The 25,118-nt window shown below is 33.6% G+C and overlaps 1 protein-coding gene across 1 annotated transcript; it reads left to right on the top strand.

Moving 5' to 3' along the window:
• The first annotated feature begins 911 nt into the window (after positions 1–911).
• On the top strand, positions 912–24,751 carry LOC137400469 (leucine-rich repeat-containing protein 74A-like). Its single transcript, XM_068086792.1, has 13 exons — positions 912–968; positions 4,914–5,061; positions 5,763–5,858; positions 8,897–9,090; positions 10,618–10,725; positions 12,155–12,298; positions 12,652–12,819; positions 13,301–13,495; positions 14,079–14,279; positions 18,869–19,039; positions 19,554–19,639; positions 21,983–22,073; positions 24,159–24,751. The coding sequence occupies exons 1-13, from the start codon at positions 912–914 to the stop codon at positions 24,288–24,290; spliced, it is 1,791 nt and encodes a 596-aa protein (XP_067942893.1). The 3' UTR covers positions 24,291–24,751.
• The last annotated feature ends 367 nt before the right edge of the window (positions 24,752–25,118 follow it).

Genomic DNA, 25,118 nt, shown 5'->3' with positions numbered 1-25,118 from the left:
CAGTCAGTGTTGTTTCAACTCTGTGTAAATCTAAAAGGACTTTAGATGTTTAAAGGTCTGAAGGCAAACACTAGCGCAAAACATGATCCTAAATCTTTATCACAATGTGGAAAGAGCCAAAAAGTTGCTCTCTGTCCGTCAAGCAGCAAATAGCAATTGGCTTGGCTTATGATACTTTGATTAAGCTAAATCTTGCCATGTAAGGTTCAAGTTTTGAAGTTGCTAATGTAGTACAAAAACGTGTAATATCACTCTTTTTTCCGTAGTTTTGTGGGAGGCTAAAACTTAATTATGTTAGCTGCAGGACAGGCTTTATTTTGATGGTAGGTTACTGTGCATATCTATTTTACAACACTGGTTTGAGCTAGCCTTATCAGTAAAAATCGGTCATTTCCCAACATAAGATTTGTTAAGTTTTGCACACAGCTAAACTAATGTGTTAAATACGCTATCACATTTAAATTAGAGAAGTTGTTTTGCAATGATAACACAAAGTTGTTGAACAGTTAAACTAAGTTAATCAATGTTATACCTTGCTTGACTTTGACAGTTGATACAAGGGAGGTGTTATACTGTTCTTGTTTCAGAGCATTTCTAAACCAACCATATAAGTATTGTTACGCATAAGGTGGCACACTTTGTTCACCAATCACAACCTAATTACTAACTTCTAGTAAAAACAAGCAGATAACTTATTCTGGTTTACTTAAAACCAATATACCTACAGACTACACGTCATGGCATTGTTAAGCAAGTATTTGAAAATAATCTTCAAGTATCACCTAGGGACCATTAACCGTGAGGACTGATAGTTGCCAGGGAAGGTACTTCACAGCCCTCACTACTGGTAATTTGTTCGTGACCCATACATGTGAACTAACATAAACTTTGCATTCCAGCTCCAAGGGAATATGGATGTCCTCCCACAACAGCCTGTGTTTAAAACTCAAGTTCTAGACGATGTAGAGGTAAGTACTTGTCTAGCAGAGAGAGGTAAATACTCATCTGGTAAACTCTTCCAATCTCTGACAACGTCTTAAAGTTTGACTCGCAACAAAATTCACATTACAGTTATTTGGTATCAAAAGATTCACCATGTCTTACTATGCTGTATTTTAGGGGCAAAATATGTGAAAATGTGATTTCAAGCTCTTAACAGCTCAAAAACGAACAGTTATTCGCAGCCGTCATGAAAACTCCGTAGTTTGGAATCACTTTATTTCGATGACGTTCGCAAAAAATTTGGTTGTTGTTTTGACACATGATGTTGTCACGTCAAATTAAAAGCCAATAAAACGCTCAATATAAAATTTCTCATAACACTAATTTATGGCAAACACTTCGAGTTCTACCGAAAAGCCCGTATCAAATATAGCCGCTCGCTACTTTACAGTTTTGTTTCGGCTTTGTCTAGTCACCTAGTCATAATCTGATCATGTGACCCATACTTCCCGCCAAACAGCGCGGACAATTTCTGCAGCATTTTTTGACTATCACAAGTGACCAATAGGCTCGTCATGTTTATTAGAGGATGATATGCACTCCTTCGAGCTAAGGTTAAAAAATTAAACGAATTTCTATGGTAGGTTTTGAGATATCAGTGCTCAAAATGACAGCATTATGATGATGATGAAATGGACGCGTAAGGACAATATACATGATTTTATTGAATGTGTGAAGTATGTTTGTGAAAATATTTCGACGAATGAGGTTGCTTGAAAGTATAAACGGAAGCCATCGTGTTCAATTACATTCCATTTGAGCCGTTTTGAAAAGGGATTCCAATCTACGGCGTTTTCGTGATGGCTGCAATTAACTGTTCACTTTTGAGCTTTTAAGAGCCTGTAATCACATTTCCACATATTTTGCACTTACAACACAGCAGAGTAAAACATGGTGAATCTTTTGATACCAAATACATGTAATGCAAATTTTATTGCAAGTCAACCTCTAAAGAACAAAACAGCCATAAGTTTGGCTAGCAGTTGTTAAAAGTCTGCATATCACTTTTGTTTTCATTGTCTCGCTCATAATGCCATGATTCATGATGTGGCCAAAGCGTTCATAGTGTATATTTGTTTTTACATACCTCTTGGCGTGAAATGCAAAATAAAGTTGAGTAGTGAATGCTGGTCTTATGTTGTTTTTGTTTCAGAATGTTTCCTAACCGATCGTATTGGTCATTGGACTTTGCTAAATTAATGACCTAGAACATTCTCTATTATAAAGATCTAGTGAGCGCCTATGCTAGTCTCAAGTCTAACAAAGGGCTAGCTCATTGTTATTCATTCATCATTTTTTTGTTTTGGTTTGCTTATTCTGTTATTTATCTACATGTATGTCCCTACGCTGAGAAATCAGCTACTGTTCTACCCCCTGTGTTAGCCATATTTAGCACAACCAACAATTCATGAAATCTATAAGCTCCACAAATCCAAAATAGTTCTAAAGCCTGATGTCTAGCTCAAAGTCTAACACTTTCATGAGAATTGATTTTTTCCATTTTTGTCATATGGAAAAAGTGTCCACTAACAGGCCTCTTACAATTGACATTCACCATTTGCTGTAATTTTAAAAGTCTAGTATAAATTATGCAATACACTCTCAATTTGTGTATGACAGGGACCTGCCACCATTGATTAAAGGTCTTTTAGATATGTAAACACTGAATTGAAGGCGAGTCAAATGTGGTAATGGAGGATTAATTGACAGCACTTGTAGGTACTTATTGAACTATTACAAGTCAGATCATGCGCAGGCTCATGTTCTCTTCTTGTTACACTGTAAAACCTAAAAATATCAACTTACTCAAATCTATAAATTGATTTTACATAGCTCAAAGGAATTTCTGTTTAATATACTGGTCACTTATTATTTTCAATCAATTCACTTAAGCTTGTTTCGATTGGCCCTTAATAGATGTAAAATAACACCGAACTACATTAATAGCATTCCGCATGTAACTGTATATACCCTCTACATACATGTATAGGTAATTATGACACACTCGTGTCTTCTTGTTAAAATGTTTGCTGTCTTCTGTGTACGTAATAGAGCCATGGTTACATTCAGAGAGGCCCATATTTTGATCTTTGAAAGCCGCCCTCAATTAGCAGAACTAGTACATGTGTTTAGACAGCTGGTAGCTGAATGTTTACTTGTCTAATGTGTGTGGAAACTAAATTTTAATCTGTTTTAAGATGATGGTTAAGGTAATAATCTGTTTACTAATAATACTGACTTTGTTAACATTAAGAATGTTCTACTCGATGTTAAAAGATAAGCCTCTTGATTTGAAGCCTATTTATACTCTCTATTACATTACTAAAGAGTGATTCCATCAGAAGTCGTTGAGATCAATTCACATAATATGATGTAAATATTTACTAGCGCAAATACTTTCGGAAAAAGTATTTGGTAAGTACTGCTTCTTTGAGATTACTCAGCTAAAGCTTTTTAATGCTATGACTTGTTCTCACCTTATCACACTTTATTTACTGCGCTCACATATTTTCAACACAATTGGCTTCACTTGCTGCCTTGTACAATAACATTTGAAATACTAATTGGCTTGCATTTAAAATTGCTACTTTCAAAATGTTTGTTTTCTTCCTGTAGACTTGAGTTTGTAAGATACCATTTCTATAATTATGCTAGCAGCAATTTTTGTGTCAACAAAACTGCCTACTAGTTGAATTAGATTCTTTAGAAGTAAAAAAATCTGAAAGATTAAAAAAGGAACCTAAGTGCAACTAGATACACAAAGGCATGGAAGTTGTCTTGCCTTAAGTAATAACCGTCTATGAATGTCACATAAAATAATCAGAAGTGTCAGTCTTTCAGTTTTAATCAGAAAATCACACATGTTTCCCGTGAGCAATTTCTATTTCTTTGAGAATGCCCATTTTTTCCAATGACTAGACAGGGTTGTCAACAAATGATATAACAAAGCTGCATTACTCCTATTGAGTAAATATGCGTGTACTGACCTCATTTTCTCGCATAGCAAGCGACACTGGCCAATTCTAGCTTGAGGTCAAATGCTAGCATACCCTAAGCATTCCTTGTAAAAAGTAATAGAAGATAACTCTGTAGGTACATCACTCGCTTGTTAAACTATTTGGTTTAAGTTGAATACTCGGTGTGAAGTAATCCCAACTCATTACTATCAGTGTTGGGAAACCCAGCGTTAAATTAGCATGAGAGAGTTCAAGCGCTATCATGTGTCAACCATCATACTAGTATTTCACGTACCATTCATATGAAGGCTGTTCAATTTAAACAAAAGCTACTATTTCAGCTACGATACACATAACAACTTGTATCTCTTATAAGTTATAGCATATTTTTTTAAACATTTGCTGACCTGAAAGAATCTTATAGTTTTAAGAAATGATGATAAAATCCTGTCATTTACCTCCTCTTCTAAAGATATAATGGCTTCTGTACAAGCTTACAGTTTTCTTACTGTAGCTAATATAGCCTGTGCTCTACTAAATACTCGCTACTAGACTCATAAATTTCTTGTGCTTCTCTCAGAATGACAAATCAGGTAAACACTGAACTTGCTAAATTATATTATATTTATAGTACTTATTTGAGAGTAAAAGATACGCAAGAAATTTCCAATTAAGAAAGCTTTTGTAATCATAGGTATTTGTTGTGCTCGTTTGCAATGAGCTTTGCTGAGATGCTGGTTTGTGATTATTTTGTGTGAGATGAATACAGAAGCATTCCTACTTGCTTCTTTTCAACTCTTCAGGTTTTAGCAAACTTACATTTCACAAGCGGTAATTGATTAAGTATATAAGCAACTATCTGTAAAATATAAACATTTCTTTTCAAGCGATTATCAATTTTTGCATGAATTGCAAAACACTTTAATAGGAACTTTTGTTGTCTAATTGTTTTAGGGGTCAGCACATTTCATAAGAACTCAGTCTAGAGCGGATGAGCCAGCTGATGTATTTAATAGCAAAAGCAGCTTCTTGAAAGATTTAGCTCAAGAAATCAGTGAGATTAACCCTGAACTAGTCCAAGAACTTGATCGCATTGTCAAAGGTACGCATGCATATTATCAGAGAATTTACATCCCTCCTACTCTTCAACTAGTTCTCATTGAGAAAAATATTTTCTTTGGAAATTGCTGATTTTTCCAAATTTAAAGGCTTCCAATGCAATTTTCATGCAAGTTATTTAGCAAAGATGAATTTGCTTTATATTTTTTACCATTAAATAGCAATATTTTGCAATTTTATTATGGTATAAGAGCGAGTTCAACAATATGGACTATTTGTTCATCAGCCTTATCTTTTAGTAACACTCAGCATATAATTTAGTAGAATTTTTATGCAATACTAGTAGTATCAGTTATGATGAATATATAATATTTATCACAGTTAGGCATAAAACTCTCTAAGTACAGAAAACTCTGCTCTCATTACTCTTTTACTAAGAAAATTCCCGTGTTAAAGAATACAGGTCAATTACAAATATTAAAACTCAATTATTAGTAATATATAGAAAAGACCATTTTATGGCAACTGTAGCAGGTACCTGACCACCTACGCAAAGTTATTGTACATATAGATAGTTAAGTGAGAATGCATGTAAGCTCACACAAACATTTAGAGTTTGTGGCATCACTGTATTTCTGGCATCCAATAAATGAATCCCAAGTTTTAAGAAAATATATATTATTCTTCTTTTGCTTAAAATAGATAAAAAAGATAAAAACAAATTGCTCTAATTCAATGATACAGGAAAACCAGAAGACGAATTACAACCAAAGCAGACACAAAGTAGCGATATCTACGATGACAGGGACTATGATACTGACCTGGAAATAGATGATGAAGGTAGACGACTCTCTGATTAATAACTATTAACATATATTAAATTTTTTCTAGAAGAGCTCAAAATCTTGTATCGTTATTGAATTTCATCTGCGAGCAGACAAAGCTTAAGATTTTATCAGACCAACACCTTTAGCTTTAAGTAATAACTACCATAAATATGCATTTACGTAAAAAACTTCTACTTGGGCCAAAGAAGGTAGTCTTTTAGCTACAAAATGATGCTAAATTCGATTAGTTTACAACAAGCCATGAAACATTGGAACCATTCTTATTTAGTACCCTTTAAACTTGAAGTAACTTGTTTAATACCCACAGCTATCAAACAGGAAACATCATAATAGAAAATAGAAAATGGGTAGTAGAAAATCAAACTTTTGTTTGTTATATTATAAAATATAGGCACAAATTGATGTAGATTAGGCCTAAAGCCAAATATCGAATATTTTGCTTAATTATTACGGTTTGGGTACTGCGATGTTAAAACGATAAAAACGCCTTCATTGCATTGTGCAGCCGTTAAAACGCTTACTCTATTGATTTTCTGTTGCTATATTTCACTGGTTTCCTTCTTGCTTGCTGTAGCCTTCGTAAAATCAATCATAACCAACAGCAGTGTTAGACTTCTCTGGCATTTCACGGCAATATCACAAAATTTCATATCCTGTCGTGATTAGCTAACAAAACAACGTTCAGCAGATCTTATTGATCTTTATAGGTAATATTATAGACTTAACAAATTACACAAAGCTGATAGTCTGTGATATTTTATTGGTGTTAGCATTATTCCTCAGCATTTATGGCATATGGCTGATAGTCTGTGATATTTTATTGGTGTTAGCATTATTCCTCAGCATTTATGGCTACACAAAGCTGATAGTCTGTGATATTTTATTGGTGTTAGCATTATTCCTCAGCATTTATGGCTACACAAAGCTGATAGTCTGTGATATTTTATTGGTGTTAGCATTATTGTTATGCATTATTCCTCAGCATTTATGGCTACACAAAGCTGATAGTCTGTGATATTTTATTGGTGTTATTATTATTGTTATGCATTATTCCTCAGCATTTATGGCATATGGCTGATAGTCTGTGATATTTTATTGGTGTTAGCATTATTCCTCAGCATTTATGGCTACACAAAGCTGCCAGTCTGTGATATTTTATTGGTGTTAGCATTATTCCTCAGCATTATTCCTCAGCATTATTCCTCAGCATTATTCCTCAGCATTATTCCTCAGCATTATTCCTCAGCATTTGTGGCATATGGCTGTTTTTCATTAACTTAATTTTTATTTCGATGGAAAATTTAGCTATCTTTAAAATACTTGTGAGGTTACTCTTAGTAACAATAAAAAGAACGATGTTTTTACCGCAAACCAATATATTGATAAAAGTGACTCGTTTAAACTTTAGATTTGCTAGCTAGAAATTTTTAACTGGGATTTAAAACAACTCGTTGCGGCATGGGAGAAATTCAGTAACTTTTCTGGCTAATGAGATTTTATATTCTCTTTTTATTTTTAATGTTTAGTTCAGCTCTTTCTCAGTCCTATTAAAATAATCATAATAGTAACAATAATAATAATAAAAATAATCATAATAGTACCAATAATAGTAATAATAATAGTAATATTTACAATTATATACTAATTATATAGTAATCTAATAATAGTAATATATTACTAATTATAAAGTAATCATAATAATATTAATAACAATATTAATAATAATAATGACCCAGGAATAATAATAATAATAGCTGCCCAGGATCAAGCATTAAGAACCAACTATAGGAAGGCCAAGATAGAAAAGTCAACAAACGATCCGAAATGCAGATTGTGCAAACAGAAAGATGAAACAGTGTCCCACATAGTCAGCGAATGCAGTAAGATTGCACAGACAGAATATAAAAGGCGGCATGACAAAGTGGTAAGTGCAGTGCACTGGAGCATATGCAAGAAACATGAGTTGCCCCACACAGAAAAATGGTACGACCACCGTGCAGAAGCTGTATTGGAGAACGAGAAAGTGAAGCTGCTATGGGACTTCAATGTGCAGACAGACAAGGTTATTGAAGCTAGAAGACCAGACCTGATACTAATAAATAAAGAAACCAAACAGTGTCAGGTCATAGACATAGCAATACCTGGAGACACAAGGGTAGTACAGAAGGAAGATGAGAAGATTGGTAAATACAAAGAGCTTGGGTCCGAGATAAACAGACTGTGGAAGGTGAAGACCGGCGTGATACCAATAGTAATTGGTGCACTCGGAACAATATCAATGAGACATATAGCATACTTGGCGGAGGTGGAAGTGAATATGTCTTTTGAGACTATACAGAAGACGGGCATCTTAGGAACATTTCACATTTTGAGGAAGGTTCTCTCTTAGTGGAGTTGAGGAAGATGTTGGATCCTTTGGCCTTTTGTTAAGACCCGGACTCAACATGGACAACAACAAGTCACCTACCACCACACGACTGTGAAGAAAAACTTTTACAACAATAATAAAAATAATCATAATAGTACCAATAATAGTAATAATAATAGTAACATTAATAACAATTATAAAGTAATCATAATAATATTAATAACAATATTAATAATAATAATGACAATAGCTGCTTAAAGCTGAAAGTGCTGAAAGTTATAAGAGAAAGAAAATTAATTATCGGTTTGCCGAGGGAAGTCATTAGGCCTGTTCATTATCTAGCAGTTCTGTTATCCTCTGTGTTTGTTTGTTTTAAAAAGAGAGTTAATTTAAACCTACTTTGTTCTGTACCATTGTTATTCATTTTGTTAATCTTCATTTTTGAGCTGGCACACAGAATTTTGGTCACTCATCGGCTGAGTTCAAAATAACACAAATTTTTTAAAATTTCTGTGTGAATTTATTGCCAGTTTTAATTTACTAGTCTTATGCTGCCAAATTTCTAAGTATTCAACTATCTCAATGACTTGCCAGTTCTTTATTAGAAAAGAGTGTAATTTTAACTTTTTGTGTTTATACAGCTGCTTTTTTATTTGCATAAGAACTTGGAGACAGATCTTATCTGAGACGGGAGAAACATGACACTACTGGAGCATTGCATTACGTGAGACATTGCCAAGAAGTTGGGGTAGTCCCTGTTCAATTTTTCTTACGGCATCACAAAAGAACCCAGTTTGTAATGAGGTACCATGGGCTTGGAAGCCGTGGAGCTCAGGCTTTGTGTATTCCTTTAGAAGTGAGTGCCAAATGATATCGAAATAAGGAAAGTGGAAAGTGATTTCCATTTTCTTATAACTTTAGTAGTGACAAAATAGTAATATATGTAAATAGCTCTCTGTCATATTTTGTGTTCATACGAATATTTGTTACCGGTATTTATTATTAAAACTTGTAAAACAAACTAATTTGTTACAAAAAGTTCTAGAAGGTTTTTAGAAAGTATGTCAAAAAGAATATTTCATGACTATTGTAAAGTAAATTCTCTTTCAATACTAAACTATAATAGACATATTAATTCTGTTGGAGTATCACCTTTATAGTCAATCGCAATATGTACACATACTATTCAAAGGTATGATTACAATTATAGTGCTCTCTACTATGATAGAAGCAAGATCCGCTCGTTGCCACGGCAAGAGCGTTAGAAATAAAATGTTCTTGCCCAGGATTTGAACTCGAGTACCCTAGTTTACAATCCAGCACTATAACCATTACACTACTAAATTACTCTATGCTATTTCTTCCCAAACGAAAAGAAACAATTATCTGCATGCGTTGAGCCAATAAAAATGTGTTAACAAACTATCCTGAGAGTAGTTTCACTTTGCAAAATCTTTTTGTTTCAAAATTTATTGTTAGCAATGACCACTCATGCTAGACTGATTTGCACTACAACTACGAACTTTTTACTAATTTTGGATCAATAGACTTTTGGTGATTTTTATTGAACAATAGTACTACTGAGAGGTATTATTTAATTTTATCAGTAATAATATTGCCGTATACCGTAATGGTATGAATAAATTGTCCAACTTGAACATGCTCACAGTCTTTTCGAAAGTGGCCAAAAACGTCTTCGTTCTCATTCTGCAACACATTTATGATCTTTTTCATAGCATCAACAAATATAAAGTTTTATGACGACTAATTTGGTATCAGAATATTTTTATAGACAGTGTGGTTCAAAAGTTATAATGATTTATACTCATCCCTGACAAATATTAGGTTTTATTGAACTGGAGAAGAGCGTTAGAAAAAACAATCACTTCACAGAAGAATTGAACCCAGGACATCCGGTATGAATAAAAGCATGTTACTATTACACCACTCACACGCCCTAGTAGTCACTGGATAATTCTCCAAATACTGATTACTTATGACAATCTCTCATAGTGCACGGGCTGCCAAGCATATTAATAATCTAATAATAGCAATAACAGCGAATGTTATAATGTTGATAATATCGAGTTTCATCTTCCAACAAATGTGCAACAGCGTAAGAGTAAATTTCAAGGTGCTACAACTCCCTTCTCTATTATCATGATCATCGTTGCATCAACCATGAGCTATAAACAAAATAGTAACTGATGTTACATGAAGTTTTATTAAGAATATCACCTACGATAACATGCATTACCATTACTATTGCATTTGTTGTGAGGTAAACTTTTGATTTCATTAGTTCTATTTGCTCATCACCTACAGTAGATATCTGTACATGTAGAAGAATACATACACCTACAGTAGATATCTGTACATGTAGAAGAATACATACATCACCAAGTTGAACCTTGAAGGGAATGACGTTGAGTCTGAAGGGGCTATTTCTCTCTGTAAGATGCTATCAGAGAACCTCTACATAACGGAGTTGGTGAGTCACTTCTGTAAAAGTTGAATGTTGACTAACTCATTACACAGGTTAATGTTCATTTGTAACTGATGGTTAGTCTTAATTGACAACTGTTGTTAGGCTATGATTTGCTACAGATCACCTAATTTCACACGAGGTATCTTTAAGTCTGGTGGCTAGCTTTTGTGAGTGAAGGATCCTATATTTAAATTTCGTTTGATATATTTTGATTACCATAATTGCTGCTAATTCAATTGCCTTGTAAACAATTGTTTGGCCAAAAATTTCATCAGGAAAGCATACTTGAAACATCTATTTCTAAAGATATAAGCTCTGATGCACTAGACATAAGGTTTAATGTGTGAATGTATTTGCTTTAAGTTTCATTATTACTGGCCTTTAGTTCAAATACTACTTCAAAAAGTTGTAGAATATCAAAACGTCCCCACCAGCTATTCCCAACTAATAACTATTACACTTTCAAAAGACTGCTTTTCAAGGTTTGTTTTCACAATTTTAACCCTGAAAATACAATTACTAAATTTATACTAGTTGTAAAAATTTGAACCATTGGACAAACGGAGCAACTAGCAAGATGTTTTGCTATGATAGAACTTTTAGATCATGCTATAAAGCGCACACACTCTCACAATTCATCTACAAAACTATCAGTTATCTCTCAGTTGTCTCATGACAGTTATGATAAGTTCTACCTGCTGTAACTATAAAACACACTTATAAATTGTTATTTAGTGTAAAATTAGTGACTTTTATAGCCACTAAGTCGGTAGAGTCTTACAAGAATCACTGTTTAAAATGATAAATAATATATTTCCTCAAATCACATGCCTAACACACAAGAATAAAGTAATAAACAAAATAAAATAATCCCTTTAAATATTTAAGTACTCGATTAATGTTTTTAGCAATAAATTAAAAAGCATTGCTATAACACATTTTACTAATTGATGATGTTGTGTAGTTGTTTCACCAGATCTTTAAATGTCAATTTAGACTATTTAAAAAAAACAGTTTTACAAGTGCATTTAATGTAAAAACTCTTACAGCTATTTTACGAATACAATGGGCCAACTTACCATACCTATTTTAGCAATAAGAAAAGCTGAGGCGAGGTAACTAAGCCAAGAAAAAACTTTAAAATATGGCTGTACTTTTATTTTACTTTATTGTTGACAAAACCATAATGCTGAAAAGAATTAAATTTGAACATTTTATGTGTAATGCTCACTATCTGGTGCCATTACTCTAGGAGCTTTTAGATTGTAGGTAAGGGAAGACAATCACTCAAAATTCCAAATGATCACTTATTCTAAAAGATAACTGCCAAGTTATCAGTGATAAAGATCAGAATTGATTTGAGCATAGCAATCAAGACAACGATTTCTAATTTAAACTTTTAGTAAACTCTAATAAAATTGGTATATTGCAGAACTTGGCTGAAAATGGCATCACAGCAAATGGAGCGAGTTGCTTGTGTCAGCTGATGGTAGCCAACAACAGAATTTCTCATTTAGACTTGTCAGGAAACCATCTTACGGATCACGATGCTGTCCTCTTTGGAGAAATGCTTCAGGTTGCTTTATTACAGGAAAAGTCTGCTTACACTGTAAAATTTATTAAATCTAATTTTTTCTCAAACGAGTTACATAACATATTGCAGCCTTACTGTTTAAGAGATTAACTATGTACACTCAAAACAATATATTTATTCCTATCTATCAGAGCTATCGAATTTTAATATATATTGTACTTAGAATGATAAACAAACACTAACCTAGAGAAACAGCTTAGGCACTTTGCCAAAATTTGAAATAAACTCTTTCTAGAGTCTGCCACTGTCTCCTACATGTAGATAAAAAGAAAGCAGTTATTGTTTGTGCGGATTGCTGGTTGCTAATTTACAGCAAACTCGATTTATTTGTCTAGAAAAACATTACTCTGAAGCGCCTCTACCTGAGTTACAATAACTTTGGAGACTTATCAGGTCAAGTATTCAAGGATGCTTTATCAAACAATGATACTCTGCAAGTCCTTGACCTTGGATGGAATCTGTTCCGAACCACTGGTGCTATTCTTATATCTGATGGGGTCAAGGTACCAGCCTTACCAACTAATTCTTGCTTCTGGAACTAAAAGAAAATTCAATCTGTAAAAGCTATTAATCGAAATTGTATAAATTCAATAGAATCCTTCTTGTACTAAAAAACTATATTTTCATTTTTTCCAGGTTGTCAAGGAATGTGAATACTTTATTGAATCAAAATCAATAATTCAAAGTTTTCGCTTATAAAATTAGGCTGCTATGGTGTTTCTAAAATATTGGTTGTTTATATTTACTTGAGCAATAATATGTTTATTTAATATCAAACTGTAATATGCTATGTAAAACTTTTGCAAAACCTTGATGCATAGCAATAATAATTTTTTATATCAGCCACCTTACAATTAGTCAAATGTAAATGCTGAAACTTTCTCCAAATTTGGAGAAGCGGTGTAAATGTTCTCACTGTTTTGTTTCTGATTAATTGATTTCTTGAGGTTGCGATGTGTCATATATCTATAATTTCTGTTCAAGGAAAATGTTGGACTGAAGCTGTTAAACCTGCGAATGAATGGATTTGGAGCAGAAGGAGCCAAGGCTATGGCTCATGCACTCATGCATAATAGGACCCTTATGAACCTAGACCTTAGCTCAAATCGTATCCCTTTGGCGGGTGCAGTAGCGCTAGGCAAGGGCATCAACAGCAATGAGATTCTAACAGACATTAAGGTAACAGATAGCTTGCAGCAGCTAAAAACCCTCTTATAGCTTCAGGAGTTGTTTTTAATATGACAAGATAAGAGACATCAAATAGACAAATTTGGTCATTGATTTAGAGATACCTCCCATTTTAAAAGTAGCAAAGTTTGTTCACCATGGAGTTGTCCTCCTTCACACCAGTAAGCCAAAACTTGAGCAACACCTAGAACATGCATATGAGAGTTGACATGCTGACTTGATTAAACTTACAACATGAATGTTTGGGCAAAACTACATTTATTAAAGTTTCTGCTTTGATTTAACATCCGAGTAGAGCACAGTCTATTTTAGCCTAGGCTTTAACTAGCAAACTTGTAGAACACGATCTATTTTAGACGAGCTCTTTCAGTTTTAAGAGTATATGCGATTTAATCTTATTTGCAGCGTATCTTGCTTGTCTAATCCCTTTAAGATTGACTATATAAGAATTTTCTGAGCATTTTTAAAGAATTTTGCGAGTTTTAGTAATTTTGGAAAGTCTTGGTACTAAGCAAACTTTTATTGTGTCTGCTGATCTTCTAGACAATCAATTTGCTGATGATTGTTTTCTTAGCTTGGATGTAATCCGCTAACAGCCGCAGGAGCTCTCTGCTTATTGGCTGCAGTGTCAGGCAACGAGAACTCCGAAATCAAATTTATTGACCTCTCAGATGTCTATGTCAACCTTGACTTCATGGACATGAAACACAGATTAATAGGAGAGAGAGATATTGTGATTATACATGGGTCAATGGAAGCAGAATTCAAAAGAACGGTGCGTAAACCTTGCTTCCGTTTGTTAGATTATTTCTGTGATTACCTGAGGGTTTATGTTTCTTGTCACATTTTTTCAAGACGTTAGATGTCATTATGTTTTGCAGAATATTTTTTTTGCTTAATCCTAGTACATTTGTCTTCTAAAATTTTCTTTGACTTGCAAAATATTACATGGTAATTGAAAAAAAACGCAAATTAAATAGATGGTCATAGGCAAACCATTAGCTAGCAAATTTTCAAGAAAACATGCTGGACTACCTTTGAGGATGTTTGTTCATAATATACACAGAACAAAACTTCAGATGATCTAGACTTAACTGTAAGTCCAATGGTAAGTCAAGCAGTGTGTAGCTCTGTAATAAGTTTACCACGAATCCTACACATTAGTTGCGCTTATACATGTAAAATACACACTCATCACCTGTTCATTCGATGTAGTTATTGTGCTAGAGTTGTTCCATCAGAAGACAACTCATTAATACCAGTACTTAACGTTCATGTAGTAATTTCGTTTTTGTTTAACCATAGCAAATAACCTTGTTTCTCTTTATTGCATGCAATAGAAAAGAGGTGCTGCGAACGTTAGTATATATGTTATTCGCTACTCCTTTGTTTTGAAGTTGTTTGATTAGTTTTCCTGTTGGAGTTATCTTATTTTAATAAAGCAAATCTTCCATATCAGTGCATAACAACCTACCCTACTTACAAATAATTGTATGAAAATAACATCTGTTATTCCTGTGTATGCATTGCAACAAGAGAGGATAAATAAAAGAGAACTTTGAAAAAATTTAAAAAAATAGAAATTATTTCAGGATTTTCGGAATAGTTAATTTAAAAATAAAAAAAATTTGGAGCTACACAAAAATGTAAATTCAATTTTTCTACATTTATCATCAGAAAAAATTTATTTACTTTTAAAATATTTTTAAAAGTTTTTTAAATTTTAAAATTTAAAAAACTACACGTGTCACCTCAGCCCACTGACAGGTGCTCTCACTCTTGTACATGGCCACAATATAATTTCTTGTGTTGTATTATTCGCTACCAAATTATTTATTGTTGGTCAAATTTGCATTCCCTTGCCTATTATATATGGTATAAGTTCAGCATACACATGAATATATTATTCCCTTGCCTATTATATATGGTATAAGTTCAGCATATACATGAATATATTATTCCCTTGCCTATTATATATGGTATAAGTTCAGCATACACATGAATATATTATTCCCTTGCCTATTATATATGGTATAAGTTCAGCATACACATGAATATATTATTCCCTTGCCTATTATATATGGTATAAGTTCAGCATATACATGAATATATTATTCCCTTGCCTATTATATATGGTATAAGTTCAGCATACACATGAATATATTATTCCCTTGCCTATTATATATGGTATAAGTTCAGCATATACATGAATATATTATTCCCTTGCCTATTATATATGGTATAAGTTCAGCATACACATGAATATATTATTCCCTTGCCTATTATATATGGTATAAGTTCAGCATATACATGAATATATTATTCCCTTGCCTATTATATATGGTATAAGTTCAGCATACACATGAATATATTATTCCCTTGCCTATTATATATGGTATAAGTTCAGCATACACATGAATATATTATTCCCTTGCCTATTATATATGGTATAAGTTCAGCATATACATGAATATATTATTCCCTTGCCTATTATATATGGTATAAGTTCAGCATACACATGAATATATTATTCCCTTGCCTATTATATATGGTATAAGTTCAGCATACACATGAATATATTATTCCCTTGCCTATTATATATGGTATAAGTTCAGCATACACATGAATATATTATTCCCTTGCCTATTATATATGGTATAAGTTCAGCATACACATGAATATATTATTCCCTTGCCTATTATATATGGTATAAGTTCAGCATACACATGAATATATTATTCCCTTGCCTATTATATATGGTATAAGTTCAGCATACACATGAATATATTATTCCCTTGCCTATTATATATGGTATAAGTTCAGCATACACATGAATATATTATTCCCTTGCCTATTATATATGGTATAAGTTCAGCATATACATGAATATATTATTCCCTTGCCTATTATATATGGTATAAGTTCAGCATACACATGAATATATTATTCCCTTGCCTATTATATATGGTATAAGTTCAGCATACACATGAATATATTATTCCCTTGCCTATTATATATGGTATAAGTTCAGCATACACATGAATATATTATTCCCTTGCCTATTATATATGGTATAAGTTCAGCATACACATGAATATATTATTCCCTTGCCTATTATATATGGTATAAGTTCAGCATACACATGAATATATTATTCCCTTGCCTATTATATATGGTATAAGTTCAGCATATACATGAATATATTATTCCCTTGCCTATTATATATGGTATAAGTTCAGCATACACATGAATATATTATTCCCTTGCCTATTATATATGGTATAAGTTCAGCATACACATGAATATATTATTCCCTTGCCTATTATATATGGTATAAGTTCAGCATACACATGAATATATTATTCCCTTGCCTATTATATATGGTATAAGTTCAGCATATACATGAATATATTATTCCCTTGCCTATTATATATGGTATAAGTTCAGCATACACATGAATATATTATTCCCTTGCCTATTATATATGGTATAAGTTCAGCATACACATGAATATATTATTCCCTTGCCTATTATATATGGTATAAGTTCAGCATATACATGAATATATTATTCCCTTGCCTATTATATATGGTATAAGTTCAGCATACACATGAATATATTATTCCCTTGCCTATTATATATGGTATAAGTTCAGCATACACATGAATATATTATTCCCTTGCCTATTATATATGGTATAAGTTCAGCATACACATGAATATATTATTCCCTTGCCTATTATATATGGTATAAGTTCAGCATACACATGAATATATTATTCCCTTGCCTATTATATATGGTATAAGTTCAGCATACACATGAATATATTATTCCCTTGCCTATTATATATGGTATAAGTTCAGCATATACATGAATATATTATTGCCGTGCAGTGCATGCTTCTATACTTTGGTTTATGGTTTTTGATTTAAACCTGTATTACAAAAAATTATATTACTGCAACTTTCAAAGCCAAGTCAAAAACACTTCTTATTTTAATTTCACAATGTTAAACGCTGATGTCTATCCTATCCTTTGTAAATACTAATACATGTGAGTGGATCTGATGGGTAACTTTGCAAAGTATTCCTTAGTTTTCGGATATTGGTTTGTTTGCGGTAAGTATTCATACCCAGACTTATTAACTGTGTCCAAAAGCTAACGTTGTACTAAATTCAGGTTTGGAAACTCCATTAGGTTTGGATTCAGGTTTGGAAACTCCAACTTCAGGTTAAAATACACTCCTTACATGCGCAAAGCTGCATAAACTGGATCAAATATGGTTGTTTTAATTCACTCTGTCCCGGTGGCTTGTGGCATCTTCCTAACCTAATTCTCAGCATGTAATCCAAGTTATAATCCATTGGCTGGAAACTAGCCAATTGTCTTACATTGTTGGTGTGTTGTTACTAATTGTTATCTCTGGTTTCCTTTTGTGGTTTTGCATGTCTAATCTTAGGTCATGAGAGGTTATGAGAGCTTAGAAAATCTGCTTATGGTGTGATTTTGTTGTGCCTGATTGAAATCAATGTTTGTGTGATGTACATAAATTAATTGCAAAGAATATTTACAAAAAATCTTTTTACGAGCAAACAAGAATACATAGCATGAGGTGATGCTAACAAGTGACTTTTCCTTTGCTGTGCTTATTCATCAGATGTGTACACAATAGCCACAAGTATGTCATATATATCCCTGCTTTGTGTCAGTCTGAAAAGTCTGTGTTTGATGTCTTGTGAATTACTGAAAAATGTAATATACTGAAAAGTTCTTCTGTAGCTAGGGATTGGTTCACTGCGGCCGTGACACTTTTTGACCGTAGCCATAGAGTGCAATGGTTGCTGCAGAAAGATATCTATACAATTTTTAAACGTTAAATATTTTGAATAAAAATATTGTTTGAAATAGCTGAGTGCAACTGCTTTTCTTTTTCATCTTGGAAAATACCCATTTTTACTGTAGCATATTGTAGCCACTCAGCGCTTATTTTACTATCACTTTAGCTGCTTCTTAGGTGTTAAAAACATTTTACAGAAGGCCACTTGTCTAAGCAATAAAACAACAAATGTTTCCGAAAAATTGTTTTGTTTTTAAGCCTTGCTTATTCTTGATAGCATGTAGACATGGCTAACTACTGAAGAAAGATGTTAGGAGACAGAATAAACCTTCTGCCTACCAAATTTTACTTGTGTCCTTGTGTAAAGGATGATTGATTTTTTATTTTAAATTTAAAACTTTTAAAATCATTATCACAAATTGTTTTCAGAAATATTTTCACTGAAATCTCTACAGAACATGTGCTTACCATAATTTAAGCTGAAAACTCAGACTGTGTTTCAACTAAAGGTAAAATGTTGTACGCAGAACAAGGCAGCTAAAAAGGAGTACCTTAAGGCCCTGCTGCTCAAGAACCCCATCACCAAGATCAAAGACTTCATGACTGAAAATGGACTCAGGCTCATCGATTTCTTCAAACAGTTGGACAAGGACAACTCTAATAGCCTTAGTTATGATGAGCTGAAGAGAGGCTGTGAGGTACGCCACCCGGATGGTTGAAACTTGAGAATTTGAGCATGCCTAGCTAGGAATGCCACAAAGAAAATCCCTTTAGTTGATACAAGTATATGATATACATGTATATGTATATGATCCCTAGATGTTACGCTGTGCCGTGCAAGAAGTTGTTTGCTTCGTCATTGGGCTTCGTCACCTACTCATACATGAAAAACTAGTTATTTACATGTTGTCTCTATCAATGTTGGTTCTTAGTTCTTTACTTTTACTTTTGGTCTAGTTGCTACTTTTTGTTTCTGTGTGACAAAGAGACAGCTTAACATTTCAAAAGTGCATTTATTGACATAACAACATTACAGATAATCTGAAAAACTGAAAAGATGTTTGTGGTTGTATTATATTCAATGAAAAGTCTTGCTGTCTTAGAGCCTATATTTTTTGATGTCCTACACTTTTTACCACTTCAACCATTTGATTTTCTTTTTGACAAGTTATATATCATCTGGAAGAGCGGAAAAACTTTTTTTAATTTTAGAAATACAACATAGAGCTCTCAGATACAGACATCATGAAAACATTTAAACTGCTGGATACAGATAAAAGCGGAGACATTGATTTTCAGTGAGTGTTGTTTGATTGATTGTAGTTTTATTCTGATGGAGTAACGTGTTTGTTAAAGTCATGGGTTGCTGAGGCAATGCAAAACGAGAGGTGTCGCTAGCTACATGTAGTTCAATAGATTGCATAACTGGCCATATTTCAACATTACACATAACCATTAGCTTTGGAACATTAGCCTGCATCTGCACAAGGTAAAGCCAATGTCTTCTTTATGCTTGCTACCAAAGATTTAGTCACTAATTGGCTGCAAAACTAGTAGAAGGATTAATTTAGCGATTAAGGTAATCGTATTTTACCATAAGCAGGAACTATTGGTTTTGTTTATCACCAGGTCTTGACGATATTGACATCAAATTCTGAAAAAAGTGACAAGTCTTTGTGCTTTTGTTTTATTGATACTTCAATAGACCTAGAAATTGATATGTCACTGTATATTCACTGTATAGGTCAGTGACAGATCCTAACAGGTACTTCAACTTGCATTACCCTAATTTCCTAGCTTTCAGCATTGTCACCATTTACTAGAAGCAAACCTGTTTATATGCTTTTTCAAAGCTGTTTCTTTCAGAAGAACATAAATCTTGTTAGACGCTTAGTTTCTCATAGCTACAAATCTTAGAGCTAGCCTGTGGATAGCTTGTGTTCCCTAATCTGGCATGGCATGCCTTTATATCCCTTTATTTTCTGGCTTACGTGTTGTGCTCATACATCTCTCACTCTTTGTGGCCCCGCATGTGACCATAAGCTTACAAAATGCAATACCATTAAAAAACTATCTAATTTCTTTAGAATTGACTAGTAAATTTAAGCTAACCAATTCAAGTCTCGTTTTTTAAGCTTGTAAACCTTTTTCGCTGATTCATGACTCAATTTAAATAAAATGAATCAAGATAAAACCTTATACCTGCAAAAAGCATATTGATCAGATCTTTCCTCTTTTGAATGCTAATTATTTTTGTTTATCAACCTTGCACTCACTTTAACAATGTCAGAAGGCCGTCATAGAGGAGAGCACAAGAACTACTAGATTAGGCTGAGCATTGATTGACAATTCAGCTAGTAAGATGCTAACAATATTACTTTCAATGGAAAATCACAGCAGTAAGCAAACTAAACATAACCACTCGCCTCCTCACAAAAGATTGTAAGTAACTTGTATTAACTTTATTTTATCCCGGAAATAAAGCTGTAAATTTCTCTGTAAATCAACATCGCTGTTTTGACAGTCAAGTTTGGAGGTTAGGAAAAGCTCATAAGTGGAAAAGCGAGATGCATGTTTTAATAGTAAAAAGCTTTTAGTATGACATAGTGAAATAAAAAATCTTGTTGTAATATATTCATAGTCTTAACTAAATCAAAGAGTGAACAACTCTTTAAAAATTTTAGAATTTCTGACATTCTTAAATAAGTATGTTTGACAAAAACCAATAACTTGACCATTTATTTGAAAGGATTTGACGTTATTCCAATTTCACTGTCCGGCTTACTAGCACTCTAATTATGGTTCAATTTCAACGCTGTCACATTTGGAATAATCTCATTTGTACTTGCTTAGTTTCACGAGTCATAGTAAGTACTTGGTCAGTTTGTACTTGCTCTGTGATATGAGTCATGGTGAGTACTTGATCAGTTTGTACCTTGCTCTGTGTCATGAGTCATAGTGAGTTCTTGGTCAGTTTGTACTTTCTCTGTGTCATGAGTCATAGTGAGTACCTGATCAGTCTGTACTCACTCTGTGTCATGAGTCGTAGTGAGTACCTGATCAGTCTGTACTCGTTCTGTGTCATGAGTCATAGTAAGTACCTGATCAGTTTTACTCGCTCTGTCTCATGAGTCATAGTGAGTACCTGATCAGTCTGTACTCACTCTGTATTATGAGTCATAGTGAGTACCTGATCAGTCTGTACTCGCTCTGTTTCATGAGTCATAGTGAGTACTTGATCAGTCTGTACTTGCTTTGTGTCAAGAGTCATAGTGAGTTCTTGGTCAGTTTGTACTTGCTCTGTGTCTTGAGTCATGGTAAGTATTTGGTCAGTCTGTACTTGCTCTGTGTCATGAGTCATAACGAGTACCTGATCAGTCTGTACTCGCTCTGTATCATAAGTCATAGTAAGTACCTGATCAGTTTGTACTTGCTCTGTGACCTGAGTCATAGTGAGTACCTGATCAGTCTGTACTCGCTCTGTGTCATGAGTCATAGTGAGTACTTGGTCATTTTGTATTCACTCTGTATCATGAGTCATAGTGAGTACCTGATCAGTCTGTGCTCACTCTGTATCATGAGTCACAGTGAGTACTTGATAAGTTTATCGAAAGATCAGTAATCAGCTTCTGCCTTTGCAGAGAGCTGGTAGTAGGAAATCGAGAACATAAGATTCTTCGAAGAGCTTTGCTGAAAGAGATCGCCATATTAGAAGAGGAAGAGCGTAAAAAGGTTCAGTTGTTAATTTATGCCTCAAAATATTGTTTTTTGGCTTCTAAACTTACAGAATTTTCAAGACAATGACGAACAGGAAGACATAGTGAGGCGCTGACCATAGGCAATTTGATATTCTGTTATATCAAATACGGTCTCACACTAGGCTTCACGTTATTTTTAATATCACTTGCATTAGCCAAAACATTTTTTTTCTCAGGTTCTAAAAAGCTTATAGCAATTTCAATTATGTATAAAGTTTATGTTTAAATTGTACAAGTAGTCAAGTTTAGGAGAAAATTTAACATTTGACGCTAAGCAGGATATTAGCAATCAAACTATCAGAAGTGATGATCAAGCTCGTAAGACACCATTATGTATCTGCAACGTGCAGTTTGGAAGACATTGCTAAAACCTTCTCTAGTTTACAACTAATGTGCAAGGTTTGAACCAGCAGTGCATTAGTTTTTAACGAATAAAAATAAGCATGATTACTTTATTTCCATTCTCAAATAAATTGAATCTTGCCACTGTGCCCTGTACAGATATATTTCATATAATTAGGCAAAAGTTACATTAGTTACTTGAATAGCTCTAGTTCTCTGAGAACAGAAGCACAATTTCATGATATCTTCACTTGTCAGATGGTCTCCACCACTCTCTATCACAAGACAGGGTGCAACAAAAACTTTATATAATCTTCTGGTACAGATCCTTACCTCAAACTATTTCTGTCTATAGGTATTATTTTTATTCTTTATTTTTTATGATATTCTCCTTGTGTTTTTTTTAAAATAGAGTGAAGAAGATGATCTACTGAACAGGGTAAGCTAAGAGACAAGGTGTATTTATGTTTTGCAACACCAGGAGTTTTCTTGCCTTGCTTGCCAACACATTTCAGTAGAGTTAAGCAGTAGAGTTAAGCGAAAAGAATAAGCATTAGTTGAGCTCTAGTCACTATTATTTATCAGCTGGCACTAGCGAGACAACTTGCCGTTGTTTATATTAAAATTATGTTGTATATAAATTATATTGCTGTTGTTTACCAAAATATATATATATCAAAATTATGTTTTAACCTAACACATTACAAGTTGCTATAGTAGAAGCGTGCCTGTGTGGTAGTCATGGAATGAACGCAACTAGCTCCTTTCTGGTGCTAGCCTAATATTAATATAAAGCATTTCACCTTTACACAAACTCAGAAGTTAATAAAAAAGCAACCCTGAAGTCGTGTGGAAACAAGTTGGGTGTAAGAGTTTAATTAGAAAAATAAATGATTCACATGAATGTGTCATATTTGCTCTGCACGGTTTAATAGAGATGTGCAGCCATAGGATAATATTCATTGCACAGAACAGGGCATATGATTGAGGGTAGTGCTATGTATAGGGCCATAGTGTTCAAAACAAAAAGTTAAAGTATTTTGAATCATTGCCAAAGATGAACTCGTTTTGTAGTATAAAAAGAAATGGTGAATAGTGTTCAGCACGTCCAAGAAACACTAAAGAGAAACGTTCATGAAATTTTGTAGTTGCATTTTTTGTTTCAAATGAAATTAAATTTTTTTATAATAAGATCCATATTCATACATCTGAAGCCACGCTAAGATTGTTAAAAAAATGTGTCACAAGGGAATTGAACTCGGATATCCAGCTTTACCACATTTTGGAATAACTATGAACATATCGATCAAACATAATGATCTGACTCGGCATGCAGGGCTGTCAGCATACTAGTTTTATTATAGTAAGAACTATATCCGTCCATCTGAAGCTGCTGTTAGATGCTGTAATAAAATATTGCTTCATAGAAGAATCAAACTTGTGATATTTGGCTTCCTTGTCCGACACTCTAACAACCACACCAATCAACCACCTTCTAGCATTTATGAATAACTATGAACACACTTATTCTCTGCAATTTATCGGTGCGCATGATGATCTCTCATGGCACACCAAACTGCCAGAGTTGTAGTAATAATAAATTTAAAGAAACCAATTTTGACAAAGTTTTTCCAAATTTTTTCTTTCCAACTTTCCAAGTTCTAGAAAGTTGAAGTAGCTTATGGGAACGTCTTACATGATTTTAGCCATTTTGCAGCTGGAAGAGGAAAAAGCTAGAAAGGAGGCTGCGGGTGAAGATGTGGATGATCTAAGCTTTGAAGGACTTAGCAGAGAAGAGGCTTGGGAAGCAATGGAAGAGGTAATGAAAGCCTTCCTAGAAACAGAATGAGATTATATTGTTCTTTAACAGGAAACTACTAGCCAGTAAACTGAAGAAGATACGGGCTGTATGGCAACTATTTGCGTAATATTGAACCTATTGTTTGTACAACAAACAAGTGCTGAAGTTTTTCTATTCGATGGGCTTTCACCCAGTTTGGTGCGATGTAATTGGTTAGACCGTTAGAACATGATGGAGCCTGAAGCACCCTGGGAGTAAAATTATTACTGGATGAGATCTACATAATTATGAGCCTTTTGCATTTTGTGGTATTGCATAACTTGAATGGGCTACTTAGGGGTGCTCATAGAGGTTTCCCTGGTCAAAATGTTACCTAGTCATGAGAAAGTCAGCATTTTGGCTTGTTTTGAAAAAAAGAGATTCGCTATGACGCGGTTAGCCTTATACATAATGATCTACTTTGTTTGACCCTGACCTAGAGTAGCGTCTATAGATTATGTACCCCAATTTTTTAAACTTGTTCCCACATTTGTCATTGCAGGTTTTAGATGACTTCCTCGTAGACTTGTAAGGTTTTGTGTTATCACTCACCTTCTCTCCGTGCACATATTTTTTCCTTTCGTTTGTACATTGTTTTGCTTTGTTATTTATAAAGTAATGCTGTCTCTCTTTTGGTAAAAATTGTTTCTAAATAAAGGCTCAATGACATTAGCATTTGCAAAAAACATATATTTCCATTAAAATTCATAATTTAGCAGCAGGTTATGATCAGATTTGCTATTCTAATGGGTGGTTGATGATCTAGACCCTATCCATGTTTTGTCTTTAACTTAAGGCAGAGGTAAACCAGGACTACACTATCCCTTCCCTTTAACC

This window comes from Watersipora subatra, chromosome 7 (genome assembly GCF_963576615.1).
Source record: "Watersipora subatra chromosome 7, tzWatSuba1.1, whole genome shotgun sequence".
Classification (NCBI taxonomy): Eukaryota; Metazoa; Bryozoa; class Gymnolaemata; order Cheilostomatida; family Watersiporidae; genus Watersipora; species Watersipora subatra.
Note: the sequence above shows the minus strand (reverse complement) of the source record. Positions and strands in the feature narration are given on the sequence as shown.

What these genes read in the sequence shown, in the direction of transcription:
- LOC137400469 (XM_068086792.1), top strand. Translation starts at nt 912, where the DNA reads ATGGATGTCCTCCCACAACAGCCTGTGTTTAAAACTCAAGTTCTAGAC. An exon ending in AAGTTCTAGACGATGTAGAG is followed by an intron (nt 969 to 4,913) that starts GTAAGTACTTGT and finishes TAATTGTTTTAG; the next exon opens with GGGTCAGCACATTTCATAAG. An exon ending in ACCTCTACATAACGGAGTTG is followed by an intron (nt 10,726 to 12,154) that starts GTGAGTCACTTC and finishes GGTATATTGCAG; the next exon opens with AACTTGGCTGAAAATGGCAT.